General features: G+C 37.4%; 2 protein-coding genes across 4 annotated transcripts; both read right to left on the bottom strand.

Moving 5' to 3' along the window:
* Window positions 1-1,124: 1,124 nt before the first annotated feature.
* Window positions 1,125-11,522, bottom strand: atmin (ATM interactor). Its single transcript, XM_088613512.1, has 4 exons — window positions 11,238-11,522; window positions 7,976-8,101; window positions 6,654-6,853; window positions 1,125-5,026 (listed from the first exon to the last, which is right to left on the bottom strand). Exons 1-4 carry the CDS (start codon window positions 11,463-11,465, stop codon window positions 3,244-3,246), a joined length of 2,337 nt encoding a protein of 778 aa, XP_088469638.1. The 5' UTR covers window positions 11,466-11,522; the 3' UTR covers window positions 1,125-3,243.
* Window positions 11,523-12,976: 1,454 nt separating this feature from the next.
* On the bottom strand, window positions 12,977-20,652 carry cenpn (centromere protein N). Of its 3 annotated transcripts, none has more exons than XM_088614437.1 (11): window positions 20,408-20,652; window positions 19,764-19,934; window positions 19,630-19,675; window positions 18,696-18,755; window positions 17,932-18,005; window positions 16,414-16,587; window positions 15,808-15,903; window positions 15,664-15,721; window positions 15,272-15,405; window positions 13,936-14,059; window positions 12,977-13,429 (listed from the first exon to the last, which is right to left on the bottom strand). In XM_088614437.1, exons 2-11 carry the CDS (start codon window positions 19,932-19,934, stop codon window positions 13,308-13,310), a joined length of 1,059 nt encoding a protein of 352 aa, XP_088470563.1. In that variant the 5' UTR covers window positions 20,408-20,652; the 3' UTR covers window positions 12,977-13,307. The 3 variants fall into 3 exon arrangements, with proteins under 3 accessions (XP_088470563.1, XP_088470561.1, XP_088470564.1); XM_088614435.1 differs by having other exon boundaries at window positions 19,764-19,956; window positions 20,408-20,649; XM_088614438.1 differs by having other exon boundaries at window positions 15,272-15,381; window positions 19,764-19,956; window positions 20,408-20,643.
* Window positions 20,653-20,998: the final 346 nt, after the last annotated feature.

Here is a 20,998-nt window from a genome sequence, read left to right as displayed (position 1 = left end):
TTAAATCTTCAGATCTCAGTTTTTTAGCATAGTGCTTGCATTCACTTGCCGTTCGTGCTGCCTTAATTTTCCATTTGTTAGCTTATATGTACATGATCATTACTTACCTAATTTCAATTTCACATGTATTGTAAATCATTTTGGATAAGTGTGGCTGCACAGCAGTAGTGATGGTAATTAAACTGATGGTAAATTGAACATTAGTACACGTTTCTAATACAATTTATAGATTGTTTTTAATGAAATTGTTATAACATTTTATATAACTTACTTTTTTCATGACTACAGAGGATTGCCACCCTCTGACCTAAAAGAGATCATTTTACCCTGCTGTTCTTAAGTCTTCATTGCAGTTACATGGTACACCTTCATACAAACTACAGATAGCACATTCCCTTGGCCGGAGAAAAGCAATGACAAAACTCACGTTATTAAGGGAGATAAATCTCTACATTGTGGGTACTGTACCCTGCCAACAATACAAACCAAAGATTATTTACTGTTATTACAAAATATGATTATATAAGTGTGAAAAACAATAATTTCACCATTAATGCTTACAGGATTAAAGACTGAAGACAAATCTTTGAAAATTCTCAGATGAAAAGTAGCATCTTGTTTTGTGCTGACAATAACACATTTAACATGAACAAAAAACAAATAGTTGGACATTGTGATATTAATTAGTCACCTAACTTTTTAACACAAAGCATATTGCTTTGGGAACTTAACTCCCATGCCTTCTTATCCTAGTGAATGGTTAGAGTTTAAGCTCAAGTTACTTTAAAACGATGGTAAACAACACCAAACTGTACGTATTTTGTATTAGATGTACCTAAACTTACTTCTTGCGGGGACGTTCTTTCTTTAAAATATAAAATCGGCCAATATATATTTCTTGTGTATTTTGCTCATGTATTCTTTACAATGTGAACTGTTCTGACAAAAATATTAAACTTTGCAAAGTGATTTTTTAAATTTTAGGTTTTCAAATAACTTGTGGGGAATTCTCTCTCTAAGACAGCTGTCTTAAATACTCACTTTCTTGGCTATTTCTTATATAACTGCAAGGGTTATATTTAAATTAAGCAAATCATAGCATAAAACCAATGAATACGGAAAAATTACAGGGTGAATGGTCAACAGACTGCATCTTTTTATTTTGTGCAACTAATGCATAGCTTTGACAAATGAACATACAGCATCTGAAAGTAAAAAAAAAGTTACAAAAATTAACATTTAAGTGATGTGTATTGTACTTGCAGTTACGTAGAGATGAAATTCTACTAAAATATTTTGGCACAAACAGATTGCATGCATTCTCTACAGAGAGAAATAAGATTTTACAAACTTTACATCATCATACTGTATGTACATTTTCATTACAATGTCTTTACAAGAAGTAAATCTTCAATAAATTATAACAGAAGTGTCATTTTCAGAACTGTACAATAAAGTTTCTTCTATAGCGTTCCTTTATTCATTCAATACACAAGGGAAACAATCATATTTCATGTTTCGGTTTCTTCTGGTTGCAGTGCAAAGAAAATAAGACATCATGGGGCTCCACTGTGGTTGGTGGCCACAGCACCAAAACCAACATCCTGCCGTAAAGAATTTTTTCAGTCTTAACAATCCCATTTGGTGGTAATTCTGCACAGCATTCATGAAATCCAGGCATCTGCAATGCAATTATACTTCTGAACAAAAAAATGCAGAACATTTACATTTAACATTTGAGCTTTAGGTTTGCTATTCTGTGATGAAAATATTGAATGACAAAAATGGAAATCTTCAGAAAACTAAATCCAAGCAATGTACTTAGAAGTTTTGAATTGCAATCCAAATCTTTTAAAACCAAAACTAATGACATTTCAAGGTGGAGATTCATGCCAAAATGGTGGAATCTTTTCCTTAATAAAAGCAGCACAGTGTATTTTATTAAATGTTCATAAATGATGTTCAAAGAAAATAACAAATAATTAATCACAACTTAATGGTTTACAAATAAGGCACTCTCAAACTGTAATCTCTTGCATTAAGACACTGCAAGATTTTAAAGTAAAATGTTTCAACTTTGTAAATTTAACAAATTTCAGGTCTCAGGTTTGAAACCAAAATTTGTAAATACAATGTATTTGAGGCTACCGCCTAAGCACTATTAGAGAAAATAATATCTATGCAAAGAAAAATCAATATTAGTGTACTTATACAAGTCAAATTCCAGTGTTGTCATGGTCTTAGTAGTAAAATACATCAACATGGAGAAAACAACCATTTCTTAACCAAGTGAAGAAATAATTTTAAGATAATAGAAAAAGTATCTTTGGGAAACGCTTTAGAAAAAAACAATGGTGAAGTGGTAGAAATAAAGTGCAGATTATTTGAATATATTTAAAAAGAGTGAAGATCAGGAACATAGTTTCAAGGGACAAAGGCTTTAGCAATGGTTATTCAGCTAAAAGCTGTTACAAATCCTGCAGTGTTTATAATGATCAGCTTCCATTCACAGTGGTAAGAATGTGAGTCCTATTTCTAGAGATACTGAATGTAAAGCATTCTCCTTTCAGTATGTAGAACATTTGCTGATACTATGCAGTTACTGTATGCATTACTACTAGTTAAAATGAAACGGAAACACACATCAGTCACTAAAGAAATAACCTAGTATCCGAAGATGCTAAAGGTTTACAATGCCTATTTAACACCAAATGAAAATTAAAGTTTGGGGGTTAATGGTATTTGATGGTGTAAACCCATCATACAATAATATTCAAAATAGGGTAGTGATCCATTACTATGACCAAGTCTGTATGAATTGAAAGAAGACAGCAACAAGAATGAGATATTGAATTCCATTATACCACTGTGGGTTGCAATAGCATTTAAACTTTAAAGACTCAGAAGCCTTAATAAAATGATAACACTGATAGGACTGTTAACACAGTAATCATGTAGAACATGAGTGTTTTTGTAGAATTGGAGACAAAAAGAAGCAAAAATACTTAATACAGAAAAATGTTCATAGGAATAAGGATTGAAATAAGAACAATACAGTACATATAAATGAAAATGTTTCTACTTGCTTTGTTGAAAATTTAGCCCTTTACTAACAGGTACCAACCAAGATCTGTATATTTAATAAACTAAAGGCAAAACACTGGGTCTTTAAATTAATCATAGCTCTAAAGTCATCTTTTCTATTTCCAGAGGCTCACATCCACATGGGACAACACAAGCAAGTCAGCTACTGGGTTTCTCCGAGTGCTGAAACAGAGAATAGAGCTTTTCACATGTCTGAGTTTCCACTGAGCTGAAGTGGGACTCCATGGTGTTCCAGGCCATGTCGGCTATAAGGAAGTCATCCATAACAGTTTGGGTCTCATTACTGGTTAAGAATAGATTCCCTAGACATTCAAAAGAGCTTGACACTGTCTGGGTCTCTGTACTGCTTAGCTTCACTTGGCTTTCATTAGTGTTGCACTGAGACACAGAGTTGATTTCAGTCTGTGTCTCTGTATCAGAGGACTCTGTGCTCATAGAAAAACTAGACTGCTTCAGAAAATTCCCCAGCGGTATGTGACTACTGGTGTCCAACAGGAAATTCAGATCTGTTTGCGTCTGCGTGTCAAACATCTCAAGTCCTATGTCATTTGACTGAGTCCTAGGATTACCGTAATGTGGTGCTGGGTTGTCAAAAAACAAAAAATCTGTCTGGGTTTCAATGTCAAGGGACTCCAAAGCAGGTTCGGAGCTCAAAGTGCCAAGTTCGCTCTCCTCTGTTTGGGTTTGTATATGTGCAGCATTAAGGAACTCTTCAATATCAAAGTCAATGCCTGTGTTTTGTCCTTGGACAGACGTCAGACCTGCTTCGCAGCTTGTTGTGGCATCTGACAATCCACCACGGCTGTCCAAAGCATGACCTGCCAAGCTATCTGACAGGATGTTCTCCAGATCGCTGAATAAGTTCATAGTCTGAGTCTGATTGTCAGCAACAGGGTTCTGTGGAAGCAAATCGGTCTGAGCACTAAAGCACATCACACCACCCGGCTTCTCGTCATAGAAGCTGGAACTGTCCCTGGAATTCCGATGCTCGCTCACAGTGTTCATTCCTAAACGGCTGTCTTTCATGCCGGTTTGCGTTGACACGCTGAAGGATGGCAAGGAATCATTATCAAAAAGGTTGGTGCACATTATAGCTTGGTCCACCTGCTCTCTGTCCACCATTGTGCTTGTGGCGGCGTTGGTTTGAGTTTCTCTGTTGACGCTGCAGGATGGGAAGCACGCCTGGCCAGAAGTGTCTGTCTGTGCACCAATGGAAGACGTTGCCTTAGTCAGAGAGGGGAATGTCTGTGTCTCCACATTAACAGGGAGCAGCACTTGAGCACTGAAACTGATGTCAGTTTGGGAGCAGGACGAAACCAAGGACTCACTGATAGCACAAGATGCTGCTGGTGTAGAAACCTTGGAAAGATAAGATATATCCGTCTGAATGTTGGTGGAAGTACTTTTACTCCTGGAGCCCATATAATTTAAAACATTTCCAGAAGCCATGGTTTCCAAATTCACTTGCACGCCGGTGCTAACAGGTTCTATGCTGAACCTTGAAGCTGGCATGGTGTCTCTGAAAGTCAAAGCTTTTGTGTCCAGAGTTGGTATCATGGCTCCCACTGACGGGGACAGAAGGTTAACAGTGCTCATTAAGGACCCTTGATTGTCAACTGTCAGGACAAAAGGCTTGACTGAGCTGTCTGCTGGGGATACAAGAATTGGCAATTGGGTAAACTGCATCACAGGAACCTTCACCAAGGCAACCTTTGGCTTTGGCAATAGACGTTTTTGAATGTTGATCGTTGATTTAGGGTTTTGATTCCCTGAGTGAGACTGACAGGCTCCATTAGCTGACACAAAAACCTCAGAAAGCTCTTTTTCAATATTAACAATCTGAAACACCTGCTCATTGGGTCTTAATTTCATTGCTCCACTTAAGGATCCTTCCATTTTTCTTTTTTTAACTGGTGGATACCTGTAGAATACATAAGAAATGTTCACTGTGTATTTTCAGGAAAAAAAAAGGCTTAGGCTTAAACATGGTTAAAGATCAGGGGTGTCAAACACATTTGCTATGATCATTTGGATATGATTTAATTGTACTTAAAATCGGTCACAGATACCAAAAAATGATCAACATACAACACATCTATTTCACAGTATTATTATTTGTAGGGCTTTGAGTTTCACGTTTTTATCTTACAATGACAAACCTCCCACTAACATGCAACTGGCATACAATATGTATTCACCAGATCCCAATTTAGGAAAAGATTACTCATTGTCCTGTGAGTACAGAATACGTTTTAAAAACTGACAGTCATACAAAGTTTAAATGTTAGAGTTGTGATAATTGTACATTGCATAAATCTCTTTTCTGTTGAAAGAAATATTGTTGGGACATCTCATTCAACAAGTGAAGTAAATGTGCAACCACATACTGTATAGCACCTTGCAATAGTATTTACTCCTTCTAATGAACTCCCCTTTTGATTATTAATTATAATTATGATACATGCAATACTTTAAAGTCAATATTTTTATTCAAAACTCAAATGTGTAAACTGAACACTTGTGGGTGAAAGAACTCAGCAAAAACTGCAAAGAAAAATCAAAAACAATGTTGATAAATGAGTTACCAACAGTTTCTACGCTGTCTTTAGTTTATTTTGACAATTAAACCCTAAAACTAAATTAAAGAACGGATACATTTCATCATGCGATAGAAAGTATGAACAATCTGTCACCAGTTGCAAGCAAAAACATTTCTAGCAAAAATGTGTAATGACACAGACATTTTTGGAAAATTCTGTGCCTATGTTTAACATTCAAAAGTTAAAACAATCAAAAACATAATCAATAATTATCATCTAAAACCATAGAGAAATATATTTGAAATGTTACTAAGAAGACTTTAAAATAAATTGCGTTTAATATCAGTTCCCTTGGGCTAAAAGGACTAGGAGAGTTAGTTGCTCAGTCCAGATGGCCTGGAGACTCCTGCACTTCCCACACCAATCACCACCCACCACTAACAAGCGTTTCTTCAACATGAACAAACACAGTTTAATAATGACTCTTAGCACTGCTACATAAACACTATACCCGAGTAGATGAGTTGGTTGGGAGTACACTCTTCAAAGGAAATTGTTTTTAATTTACAGGAGTAGTATGCAACATTTCTCAGGACCGGTGACTCTACATAAATTGAGACCTAACCTGTAAATTATTTGTAATTCAACAAAAGGTGACAGGAAGGTCTCACAGCGTCAGTATTTTCCCCATCATTGGTGTGCAAAGACACAGCTCGGGGGTGTGCGACATACAGACTCAGACGAGGTGCCAGTTTGATCATGGCCAGTGGATCTGACTGCAAAAGCCCCACTGGCTGAACAGACGAGCCTGCTGGGCCGATCGCAGCCTGCGGGCTGTACGTTTCCCAGCACAGGGTGCAGAAATAGGCCTTCTCCACAAAAAAACAGTGGCTACACTCTCCACAATTTGAAAACAAAAAGCAGTAAATAGTACAATAACGTTATCAGGGAATTAACTGGATAAACTGTATGAGTTTGGTAATCTGAGGGAAGGAAATGCCATAGTACCTGTGTTCTGCAGGGATCTCATGTCCGGTCCTGTAGATGTGGGACAAGAGCGCCGCCCTGCTGGCATAGGGGCAGCCGCAGGTGCAGCAGTACACCTTCCCACAGTCCTCTGAGTGTCGCTTCAAGTCCCACTCGGTGCTGTAGCAGTTACCGCACTTGGGACACTTGTGTTTCCTTTCAGCGTGCATCTTCATGAAGTGCTGCAGAGAGAGGCTGCAGCTCAGCACAGGACAGAACACCCACCTTCTGCATGGAGTCAACACTTTACTCTTTAAAATAAATTAATCAGGGAGCAGTTTATATATATACAGACATGCACACAGCACTTCCCTCTTCATTATCGTTAACTCAACAGTTCAAGTTATACAGTAATTTCACTTATACAAATTTAACGATATTTTTCCCACAGTTTTACGATTTACAGTTTACTTCAATTAACATGTTAGTGAATTTCAATGTCCACTATATATTGTATTTAAAAGATCTTTTAATGTAGCTATACATCCCAAAAAGCAGAAAGTTGCAACTTATTACCTTCTGGCACACTTTATTAAGACGATTCTAGGGTTACTGTAAAAAAACACTGAAATGATTCCTCACTCAGGCATTGTGCAATATTTACATGTTGCTCATTTTTATTTTTTCCTATTAACAAAGCAGGTGTAACTTTAGATTTGCTCTATATACTGTGGCATTACATCATAATCTGAGTTATGTGATATATAAAATTATTTCCAACAACATAATATACAATACAGTTTACAGGAGTACAAAATATATTGAAAACTGACAATAGGAAGAGTAAAGATTGTGCCCAGATGGGCCAAACTTAACCACTTGTCTTTTTAAAATACAAGCTCTGCCACAATCGCCAACAACACTGCAAACTGGCTGAATGCCACTAGGCCCACGACCTGCAGAGGGAAGAATAAGACTCTCTTGCAACTAGAACACAAAAGCAACACCTTCTTGGGAAACTGATACGATGAATTGGTGTTAATAGAGTCAGCATCTGTGCTCCAACTGCTGTGAAAACTCCACCGTGCCTCCGAATAGCACCAGGAGACGCTGTGCGTTTTTGACGTTCTGCTGGTGACCGATAGAGCAGAGACTAAGTCATCTGAACTATTGCCTATTTCACTTTGGAGTGCAAAAGAAATGGCTGGCCATTGTACCTTTTTTAACAGATAATGGTGAAAACACTCTATGGATATAAACTCTGCAGCTAAGAATACCCATGCAGTCCGCAGACAGCTCTTAATATTTTTAATAGAATACAAAAAGCCAATCTCAGAAGAGGTGCCATTAGGATTTACTGATACCTGTTTAACCAAGGAAAACTGAGAGAAAGGTCTGTTTGGTCCCCTTGGGCAGCCTTCGATTGGACAGCAATAACGTTTCTGGGATCCCTTCATATCTTTTCTCACTGTTGGATTGACCAGACCGTCCTGAAATAAACACACATCATAACAAAACATGTACACATTTGTGAGGCATCTTTAGGAGATTAAAGCACACATGGAGAATTTCTAAGGAGACACATGAGTCATTTCATAATGTACATTACATAAAGTTAAATACAAATTCTCCTGTGTTTGACCATTTGGATGAATTGTGAGCAGAACAAGAGAAGTTACTGTTCAACTCATAACCACCTGACTTTACAAACTGTTATTATTTTGTTACCTAAACCAAGTTTCAAACACTATTTGAAAGAATTATAATACAGGGTTATTCTTTTGAAACACTTTTCCCTGGAATAATTTGTTCACCCACGGAATCTGTGAGTGAGCTCTCTGTAGTTCCTCAGTTGCGGGTCAAATTGACTCTGCAGTAAGGTGGCTTCTGTGGAATAATAATGATATGAAAGTGAAATGAAATGATGAAATGATGGCCTAGTTTTGCGGTTGTTTTTTCCCTCTGGTTTACATAATTATTTTACTTTTTTTTAATCCAGATACTCGAGTTCACTGAATTTCACTGTTATGTAATTAAAACATTACATGTCAGTAACAATAATAATTTAGAAGCAGTGGCAAGAAAAACCTCAGCATGTAATTGAGACAGATTAATAACCATTTAGAAAGTGCTAATCTCTAGCTGCCTTGATGAAACAACTACAGAGGAATGCCAAAAGATAAAGTTGCTATGGTTTCAAGTAAGGTTTTTTCATAAATACCTCTGTTTAAACTTCTAAGAAATAATATAATTATGCCAACAGGGAATTAAGCAAATTATCTGTTATTATTTCCAACAGTATTGTAAAATTACATCATAATGAAGGGTCAATTGTTTCTTGCAAATGTTGAAACAGTGAGCAGTAAAACATTTACATACTGTACATCATGCACACATCAATGCTGCGATTCACATTGTAACCTTCATTAAAAACGCACATCCTAAAATCCTCTGGCAATGAAGATTACTGAGCAGCTCAGATAAGAGCCTGGGTATGGAGCCTGATGATAACATTCAATCCTTTCAGCTCCCTGTATATAAACAATTAATGACCAACTGCTTGAAAGAGGCTCAGGCGCAGACTCAACTCCTGTGATGCGATTCTTTGCTATTTAAAGCTTGAATTATTAAATTCCTAAAACTTGATAAGTTTATAGCTCAGTGCAAAACCAGCCTTCCGAATGAAGCTTAGAGCAGAGAAAATGTCAGCACCAGAATCAAAATGCAAAGAGCTGACAATACGGTTTATTACAGACTGTGGCATGAAGGTCACAGGACTTTTAATGCTCATCCTCACACAGTGCACCGCAAACTCCTACTGTATATAAAACATGGGACCTTCAGCTCTTGTTGCCTTCACACTCATATTAGAATGTGAAGCAGTACCAGGGAAGAATGGCATGAAAATACTGCTGCTGTTATCACATTAAGAGGTAGGATCCTGTTAATATTTTGCATCTTCTCTTCTGTAAGACATCTCCAAAGCTCATTTTTAAAGGTAATTTCTCCACCTCCAGAAACACATGCAGAAAATAAGATCTTTGTCTGCCATTCAGCTGAACAGTCAGCCAAGCAGAGCGGCTCATCATTAAAAACGGAAATCAAACCTCATTCTGTACTGATTAATAATGCATAAACGCAGTGAGGAGGAGGGGTATCCTTGTATCCCTTCCTTGTCAGTATTTATCTGGTTGCAAAAGCTCATGAAATCCTCAGAGCCAACATTCTCTTTTTTTTCCCAGAGGCTTAAATACTCTCACCTTCACAGTTTGGTAAACATGGTAACTGCCACTCCCTAAGCTATGATTTATGTTTTTAATTTCTCGATTCATTTGCTATTTTATGAAAAGGAGACCTTTCATTTAGTCATTTTGTTCACCGTTGATCATGCACTAAGACAGAGCGGCATTGTGTCAGTACTGGTCAGAAATGTGCGGAGGCAAGCGGAGATATTTCCTTCGGGACCACTGAGGATAAACGTTGCGCCTGATAATACACAGGCATGCCGTTGTGAAAAACGTAGGCTGCCTGTTCTTGCCGACTCTTTCAAACAAAATCCAAATTAAAAATTGAGCATGATCTGACCACAATTAAAATCCTACCAATTTAATTTCTTCCATTTGTTACTCTAGAGGTTTAGCAATCGAAGAGAACAGTTTGACTTCTAATGCCCCGCAGAGCCAGCGCACGAGTCATCACAACTATCTGTATTACATAACTTTTTAACACCAAATATTCGTGCTATAACTCGAAAACCAATGCTTACAACGAGGCAGAGAGACAATATAAATTCTAACAGTATCTACTGGATGAAGTAACAACTAGTCTAAAGAACAAGAACTGGAATAAATCCTACCCTATGAAACTGGGAAATGCTACCTGGGAAAACTACGCAATAGTTACAATGAAACATGAAGGGCTGGTTTTCACAGATCTCGATTCTCGCCTTAGTTATGAACTTATCTATTGATTACTTGGGCAGCCCATGATTAGTGCAGAACAGTATGGGTTGAATTGGTGCATGTTGTGCGCCCTGGGATAGACTAACCCGCTTGATTGAGTCCCATGTCTGCCCGGATATGTTACGGTACTATAGGATTATGCGGCTATGCATCGGGAATAGATGGGAAATATGCAACGATTTAACCGTGTTTTAGGACTTTGTATTGCCTGTTATTAGCACGTAACTCAGTACCCATTGCACATTGTATTCGTATATGCCATTGTATTACCAGTCTGTAAATATGAAAACATGAGAGACATGACTCTCTTGGTAAACATGCGATGAGAGCTCACAGCGCCGAGAGATTCCGTGCAGGACCGGGTGCGTTTCAAAACAACTGCAAAGGGATTTCTGAGACGGCAATAGTTCCTAGAGACGAAAACCTAGTTGGAAAGAACCTAAAAAAAAATCTATGAAAAGACGACTGATTCGGAAATGAAAAGCACCAACAAAAAACTCCTCGATGACTTGCATATTTCATGTGAAAACAAAACTGAAAAGCTGCCTCACAAAGATTTCCAATGCACGTCTGTTGCATCGCGACTCCTAAAATAACTAAAACGCCTAGTTTTAACCCCGCGTCCCCCCCCCCCAAAAAATAAAATAAAATAAAATAAAGATACCTTGATCCTGTGCGACTTCACAAGATGCATGTTCAGGGCAGGAGTATTGGGGAGAATCTTGCCACATCCTTCCACGGTGCAGAGGATATTTGTCCGCACCTCTTTGGTTAGCTCCGTAATGGACGGTTTTATCATCTCCCATGGCTGTGAAGAAGGCTCCTCGGCGTCCTCCTGCCGGCTGCTGCGGCTCGGATGGGCTGCCCTGCCGCCTGGTGCAGAGGCAGCCATGTTTCTGTTGTCAGGCGAGCAGCAACAGCGCCGCGCGCACTCGCTCACTTCCGGGCGGCCGCCGGCCCGATGACGGCACAATTCACGGACTTATCACCAACAACGTGCTGAACGGATTTACAAGGGCCAAAAAAAAAAAGTATTTGCGGTGAACACTTCCACCCTTTAAAACGCGCAGAAGGTAACCTGGACAAAATATCTTTGTTTCGAACATACATTAATATTAATCCCTGTCCAATGGCAAGGAGCTGGTTGCTCAGTAATGTCTTTCTTTTGGTATACAATGACATTGTAGGAGTAATCTGACATTATTTTTGGAAAAGTTAGCATTCCATATGTATTCAAAACCCCCCTTTCTGTGGCAAGTTAATTTAGGTGCACAAAATTACCTTAACAAGCCCAAATTAGTTGAGTGGCCGTGTGCAATTATTAGCACTTCTTGTGATTTCACATCATATAAACCTGTAAGACTGTCAAGTGGGAACATAGAGCATATCTTAGAGGAAAACCTGCTTCAGACCTAAAGTTGGGAGAAACACTTGATCCAAAGCACAAGACCAGGGCTACACTGGAGTGGCTTAAGAATAGTGAAGTGAATGACCCTGAGTGGACCAGGCAAAGTCCACACATGAAACCTACTGAGAATGTGGGAAGTCTTGAAAACTGCTATCCATACAGTATGTGATCACCAAACCTGAGAAAGCTTGAGAAAATCTCCCAAGAACAGTGGGCAACAACTGGACCCAGCTGGCTATACTACCTGCCTATAAACATATCCAATAAACATTTAAGTTTTTCTTTAGTTTTTGCTGACATTTACTGTAAATTATGTTCCCATTAGAAGTCTTCAGCTTGTTCATTCAGGTTTTGAATAAAATAGTTTAACAATGTGTTTACATTATTTTGTAATTTCACAAAATATCACACCATAGGTGGGGTCAGAATATTTGAGCAAAGAGCTGTACATTACTTGGGTATAGCTCATTGCCCCCCTGACTAATGTCTCCAAATAAAACTCAAACTACAAAGCAGCACAAGAGGTACACAGACATAGTAAAGTAAAAATATGTAACATTTTTAATAACTAAAGAATAAATGCTTTACTAAAAGGTAAAAAAAGAATTATTGGTTTGTCGACATAATGTGTAAGTAAACTAAAATGTTCCAAAGGTCCAAATACAAATAGCTACTATACTAGGATTCTAAACAACACGGTAAGAACAAAGTTTGCAAACATGAGCTAATTTGGCCTTTCTAGTTGATTGGATTTTAACGGCTAATTGATCCGAGGGTGTCTAGGAAGGCTGTGCCAAACTCCCACCACCCTGTTTATAAAGTGCCTCCTGTTTCTAGTTTATAATGCACCACCACTTAGTGTCCATCTGTACATTTCTCTTGATGAGGCTTAAGATTGATAGACACTAAATTATCCTAAGCAGTGCAACAGATGGTACAGATAATTATTAAAGTGAATGTTAAATATTTCAATCATAGGAAAGGAAATAATATGGTCTTCTTGAAATTAAACTTTATTTAAAGAGTAAATTAACAATTTACATGTTGGTTAGCAGTGTTTTTGTAAAAATAAGCATACTAAAGACATTTAAGAGTACTCTGTTTTGCAGGTCATCATTTTTATAAAATGACAGATACACCTCAAGTACTCACACTGTAAGAACTCCGAGACAAACAGTGAAACCCAAAACCTTCACAACAATGAAAAGAAAAGCAATTCTTTAAATAGTATACAAGCACTTACATGCAACAATTAAAAAAAATCACTTAAAAAAACAGAGACCATTATACAACAAAAGCAACTATGACACAAAAGCACAGGAATGATCAGATTTTAGGTCCAGGAGTATTTGCGGAGACTCCAGGACCCTTATCTGTAATGAGAAAGTAATTCCGTCCTTTCCGGGTTATAGACGAAAGCAGAGGTGTCACAGGCGCACTTGCAATGCCTGAAATCCAAAGAACAGGAAACAAAATGTACCATAAATGACTACTTATTTACATAATCTTTGAATTTGTTTTATAGAAATTTACCTCTACTTTTAAAATCCATCAGATACCGCCAAAAAAAAGGTGTTCCATAAAGGTCGCTAGACATTTTTGTATCCATGAGAGAAAACGGTAACATTCATTTTAGACACCTGAAGGCATGCCACCTTGTGATAATAGAATCATGATAAAGTTTAGAAACCAGGCAAACAAGAGAAAGGCATTTAGCTCATTTGTTTTTAGTAGCTAATTGATCCAAGGATCACATCCAGCAATTCATCGAAAGAAACCAGAGGGTAGTGGCAATAACACAGCTGGGCTGCTCCTTCCAGACTCCCACAGTCCTTTGCATAGAGGAGCGTCTCCTATTCCGGTTACTTCCAAGTTGTACATTTCTCTCAAAGGAACCTAACATTAATGTATACAAAAACAATTCTGTGTAGTGCAGCAGACATCAAAGACTTACCTGAAGTCACAGCATATGATAAGGAGTCCAGGAGACTGGTGCTAGAAAACTTGACAACTCCTTTAAATGGTTCTTGACGGTTACTCAATAGTCCATTTTCAGGATCTTTGAACTTTGTTTCCAACTGTGAGAAAAAGGTGGGATAAAGGCGTGATAAGACCTTCTTTCTCACCTAATGTTTTATTCAGATGTAATCAGTACACTTTTTTCATATATACTCATACAATAGTCAACACTTTAATTCAGTACATCTCTATGTCTAGAAGCCTGGGCATAAATAAAACAATCTTGATCAAACCACAAGTAAACCAAAACTGGGGATATACTTTAGATGAACATCACAAAAGAAATAACCCATAGTACATGACTGCATATAGCTGGACATAAAAGATAAAGAATTTATACGTCTGAAGTACTGAAACTGCATCATGCTAAGAGGGACATTTTTTAAAGTAGGACTAAGATACTTTGGAAGGGAAAAAGTTATTTAAAATGTTTGGGGACTCTGTTGTTCAGTAAACAAAAGTCTGCAATACAACATGTTGTCCCAAAAGTAGGTTCACACTAAGGAAGAAAAAGTTTAACTTGCTTATTTTCTACTTATCTAGCCCAAGGACATTCCGGTTGTAATCAGAAATGAAAGGAGGGTAGTGTAAATGAAAACAGCAGAATGTATACAATTTATTCTTACATTGTGTGGTGCCCTGCATCTGGGAATGAGAGGCTTTTGGCAAATATAAGTTTACAACTGAGAGGTTAATCATACAAATGTCATGTTTCTCATTATAGTGCATTTGCATTTCAGCTAAAATATACAATAGTTAATGTTATTAAGGTAACCTGATCATTCAATTAAATGCACACAAATATGTTTCACAGACTTATAACAATCGACATTTATTGTAGAGTATCTGCCATTATATTTACCTGATGAATTATTTCTGCTTTATACTTTCAAACTGTAATTCAATAAATCACACAGCTGCCTACCAACAACCAAGCAAAAAATATTCTCACAAACTTTGATGAAGCACTTTATAAACTAGGTTTACCAGATATCTACTTAGTCTCCAAACATATACTTTATTCATTCTGCTACATTTGACCATTTTCCCAGATTTTCACTTTCTTCATTTTTTTTCTAGTCACCGAGATCAATCTAGACCATTTCCAGGAAGTGTGAAAACCTGTAGGCATTCCAAGAACTATTGTTTTAAAAATGTACATTATATAAACTCCAGGAACATCCAGGTCCTACAGTTTAAGGTTTTTTTTTATTTTACAACAGACAACAGTCAAAGATTAACCATTTTTACAAGATTAAAGTACAACAAACCTTATAAACAGCTGTTTGTAGCCTGGGCAAAGGGCCGTCTCCAAATGCTTCAGAAGCTATCTGTAAGGCATCTTCCACTTGTCTTTCATGTTCATTTTGAATATTGGGATCTTCATGTGAAAGAATACAGTTATCTCAAACAAATTCAAGAAGAAACATTTATAAAACTGTTAGAATGGGTGCCCCAATGACAATTAAACAATCATAAGGATAGCAGTTGGTGCAACTTGAAAGTGAAATCAACAGCACTTGAATACGTTGAATGAGGTATTAATTGACTTATTTTTAACTTGATCAAATGTTTTAAAATTTATTTGACAATGCCATTAGAAACATCTATGGCAAACCCATATTCTAATTAAATGGTTTGTTGATTTTTGAACTTTACACACCTGCAGAGTTAGGGGGGTTTCGGTCCTGTAAGGGCCTTGGGTGGTGTGCTGGAAAAGTCTACAAAATAAATTTCAGAAATTTTTTCTCTGCCTTTCAATGCAATGTTTTTAAACTACAGAGTTTTCTACTAAGGATCCGCCTACCTGCTTCAACATCAACAGATCTCTCAGTGAAGTGAAGCATCGCCCACTGAGGTGAATGTCCTTGATGGACTCATATTGTGCAGCAAGAACCAAAGCCTGTTGAATACAGAACACTTGACTCTAAACCAGGAAAAGTGAACTTTACGAATAGTAAATGACGTGCTTAACCCCCAAATACATTTCACAAGGGTCCTCATGCTGGCATAAAAATCTAAGCAATGTTGTAATAAGGCCAAACTGGGAGGTCTGATCAGAAAATTCTTTATTACGATGGCTTTTGGGTGTATTGTAACAGAGTACTGCTGTATACAATACATTTAAGAATAATATTTTTGAAGCGTAAGAAATAGGTATTATACTTATTAAACTTAAGTCTTCTGAGCTCAGTCCATTTTTCAAAACTGTTCTGACAAAGTTTAAATGGAAAATTGAAGTGAAAGATTCTGAATGGTTCCAATATATTGATTAACATACCGATTCATTAAAGGAAAGCAACACTAACTTCCAAGTGAAAGTGTGGGTCATAATACCATTAAACAATACTGGCATCTTTAACACATTCATAAAGAAAACAGGCAATTAAATAAAGTGATTGTCACACATTACCTCATACAATAAAGGTCTGTGCTTCACACTGACGCCAGACAGAAACACATACGGAGTCTGAAGATAATGCACCACGTATGTTGGTTTAAAATGATTTGGCTTTGTGTAATTGTCACCCCAGGCAATGCGGATCCATACAGCCTCATCGTCATGTTTCTTTATTTTTATGGATACCTACAAGATAAAAGATGGCTTCAGTGTTTAATGAAAGTCAGGCTGTGCAATATGAATTTCTCAACTACTTCAAATCATATCTTTGTTTGCCAAAATAACACTAACAAGAGACTTCATTTTAAGGATAAAGATAACCAAATCCATCATACCATGTTTCCTTCACAAAACAGGGAAATTTAAGAACACACCATGGTGCTATGTTTTTATCTGCATGTGTTACAGTCACTGTAAGAGTTGAATTCTAATTATAACACAAAACTTCAGCCTAAAAAGATGAGCGATGTTGTTGACTTATCTCAAATAGTACATTACTTCAACCTCTATTAATAACCATGGATTCCAAAGACCTCCCCCTCGTCCTCACTTGAGTAGGATCTGCATTGACAGGGTGATCAGATAAGATCACTTTATTGGCCATATACAATTTTTTGTATTAGGAATTTGTCTTTTTGCATACCCCAGCTTGCTCTCCAGGAAACACACAGACAGGGAGAGAAGCTTGGGGTCAGAGCGCAGGGTCAGCCATTTATACGGCACCCCTGGAGCAGCTGGTGAGGATGCGAATAGTGAGGATCTGGATCTCCTCCAGATTTTGTCTGCACGTTTTGCTGACAAGGTTCAGCAACTTTTACCTGCTTCATTCACAACCATGAAAATGAAATGTTATTTTTCTAGATACATATGCCATAATCCTCGCTAAAGGATGAAGTCTAGACAGGAGTCAAACAAGGGAGTGTCAGCTTTCCAACTCTAATTTCAATATTTCTGAGTGCCATAATCCATTTGATGAGTGACCGAATAGCTGTCCAACTTTTTAACCAACGACGACCCCAGTCCAAAACTCAAACCACCCCAGTTTTAGTCATTAAACTCCAGTATGCTTATGATGCTGCAATACATGTTTTAACAGAAATAGATCTCATATCTTTCGCTGTTATTAACAAAAAAAACCTAGAATTTCCTGAAATTCACATCAACATCAGTATTAATTCCTAAGCAGCACCACAAGGTATGATACGGTAAAGGAAAATTTGAAGAATGCAACTTCAGCATCAAAGAGACAGTGGCCCTTATCCGCACCGGATGATGGAAGAACTGGGAAGGAGCTCAGCACTTAAAGAGTCAAAGATGTCAGAATGCAGAAGCAAAGCGAGAGCACTGACTAGAGCACTGTAGCAGGACTATGGAGAAAACGACCAAGACAACACATGTTTAATCTGCCAAAGAGCATGCAGATCCCGTACTGGGCTTATGAGGAAACTGTTCTCATGGACGATGATCATCTGTGACCATGTGGGATAATCAGGATACATTTGGTTCAAATTCAAATGACTTGATAATTACATGATTGATGAGTTCTTTAAGGTGGGTTTTGAACTGCTGCCTGAATTCAATCAAACCTGAAGACAACACTTCATCTGTGGAAATAAAAAAAACAATGCACAGAGAATGACTATATCAGCAACACAATGCAAAAGTCTTAAGCATTAAAATCACACTTACCCTTGTGTAATACTGAGTCCGTGATAATACGTTTCTTTCAGTTTCACAAAACTTCACGAAAATAAGATACCCCACTTACAGATAAAACCTGAAATATTTAAATGATGTTAAGAATATTGATTTATCCCAAATTTTCTGGAAATACCCATCAAATGTAGTTAGCTGAATTCTGAATCAGGGAATGCTGTCTTTTACACCACAATAAATAAACCGCAATTAAAACAGTTTTGCTATAAATTAAACTGGTCATAGATCGTCACTGATAGAAAACAGAAGAATTCTGAAGGCTAATACAGTTGATCACACATTACCCTCTATTAGTTGGTAATAAACCAGCGGTTAGTATGTTTTTAAAGTATTGCGGCGAGAACAAGCTACCTTCTGTAAAATAAATAACTAGGGTTTGGTATATGGTTTAGGCTAAGGTCGGGATTAGGGTTCTGATACAACTTGCAATTCATCTGTATAAAAAATATTATCCCACCAATATCACTCTGATGCATTACAATCATGAAATATTTAGCATTTGCAGCCTTGATTCTGATGTGTTACTGAACTGTCTCAGACCAAGTATTAAAATAATGTTATTTACGATATCACTTTACCTTTAGGGTCACACAGCTGATAGACCTGCCAGTTCCCCTGATCAGGATATTCAATGCGGTCTGTAAAATTTAAGATATAAATAAAAAATAAGAGTTATTACAATTTGAGTAATGAGTGCTTTACAAGAAACTCAAGATATTTACTCTAGCACGTGTAACAAAGTACATGACAGTGGGAACACATAAAAGTGAGGAAAAGAGAGAAAAATGAAATCAAAAGTAAATTACACACCAAAAGCTTTAGTAAAAAGACGGGTCTTGCAATGAGTTGACATTTGTAATCTTAAATGGATTTGGGAAGGAAGTTTCATATAGAGTCTCTTGATTATACAGCATTTATGAGCTATTTCAGTTGTATTTACTGTAGCCCATTATTTCACAGATCAGGTTAGCTGTCAATATGAAACTGAGTGCACTTGGACAAGTCCCTGTCAACACAGTATGTGTGATGTCAACTTAAGGTTTCTACCTTATTGTGCCAATAGTGCTTAGATTAGACACATCTCCATGGCAGGTAGGGTCCTGTCATAAATAATTTTGTTGTCAAGCAGGAACGTAGCAAAATGCATATAATTTTGTATTGGATTTGCGCTATTTTTAACGTTTTCATTACATATGGATCCTGGTCAAGTGTCCAACAAAATTCGACCCTGCAAAAATAGATCTTGCAGCCTCTCTCTACACGTGAGGGTTGCATTACCTGCGCTACAGTGTCTTATAATAACTGATTAAAGCGTTTCAGTATATTCAAGAGGACATGGCACGAATCTGCTCTGATTTCCTGGAAAATAGTTCTACACCTTTAAACGTGAAGAGCTCAGGAAAAGGTGTTTATCTTTCAAAGATCATGTATCGTCAGTGTAATGATGGTTTCCATTCAACAGTCAAGTTTAGGCTTAAAAGGTTTGAGCAACGCTGATCAAAATGTACTTACAAATCAAATCCAGTTCTGTCACATGTTTCATCGTCATGCCATTTTCCTGGGGAAAAAAAACGAACGGACTTAAAACTACATCATGCTACTCGAGAAGATGGACTAGAAATAAATCGTGACGCAGGCGCATTTACCTGGCAAAGAGCAATGACGTTCTCCCACAGCTGCTGTCGAGACTGAGCGAAGTTGAGAGACTGCAGCTGCCTTCTCGATAGGTGGTCCCACTTGGTCAGCACAGCCTGCACTCTGGACGCGGGTATCCTCTGCAGAACCCGTCTCAGCAGTTTCCACACCGAATCATCCATCTCAGACCAAGTGGGGGAAAAACTTCATTACCGATAAAGAAAATAAGAATTACTCGAAATTAGTGGTCTTTTGGTGAAAGCGTTAAAGTGACAATAAAACGCTGGCTGATCACTTTTTGATTTTATTACGACTTCGTGTAATATTTTTACATAATATATATTAGCTTAACGCTTTAAATATGGCTTTTGAATCGCCGATAGTAGTCTGAATTTCATGTTCATAAGAAACGCTGTTTTGCCAGTGGGTCCGGCATAAACCAAAAATAGAACAATACAGAAATGTTTTTCAGTCGACATTAGAAATATGTTAATTAGGCCCGCAGACGTTTCGCTAGTACCGGGTACAGTACGTGTAATAACTATTATTATTCGATGCATTCCAGAAATACAAGCGTTACATAGAAAATATCGTTTTATTTGTTCTTTCATAACAATAACCACATTTCTTTTATTTAAAGAAAGAAACTCCCTACCTTAAATCAAAACTGCCGCCAAACAAGCATCAGCTGCTTAACAACCCACTTCCTTCCGGTGAGGCCGAGCAGTGCATCCTGGGATATGTAGTCCCTGAACCTCCGAGGCGTTTTGGCTTATTTCATTCCTTTTTTTATTCCATATTTCCTTTTATATTGTTATGCTTTATTCTTTATGCCGTTCTTTGTCATCTACAGCTCCGTATGCAAGCACACACAATTACAGAAATACATTAAAGAAGAAACGGGACACAGTAGGTGATCCATAATATTTACCCTTGATTTTCTGCTATGTGCTCATTTCTGACTCCCACTGCTGGGAAGGAGTACTTACTGAACTCTGCAGAGAGAGGGCTGTGATCTTCTGGGTTTGGGGTTCTGCGCTTGACACTTACTAACAACGGTTTATGTATAGAAATGAGAAAAGCTTAATAATACACTACAAAATCTTTGAGTCTGTTTTGGTTATTGTGGCATTAAAACGTTTAATTGTGATATCATTTAACATTTCAAAGAACATTTTAAATAGATTTTTCTTCTTTGTCAGCAACATTCGCTCTGATCGCGGAATATATTTTGAAAAGTCATTTT

The sequence above is a fragment of the Lepisosteus platostomus genome, chromosome 20 (assembly GCF_059453375.1).
Source record: "Lepisosteus platostomus isolate fLepPlt1 chromosome 20, fLepPlt1.hap1, whole genome shotgun sequence".
NCBI classification, from domain to species: Eukaryota; Metazoa; Chordata; class Actinopteri; order Semionotiformes; family Lepisosteidae; genus Lepisosteus; species Lepisosteus platostomus.
This window is presented reverse-complemented; position numbering and strand designations above follow the sequence as displayed.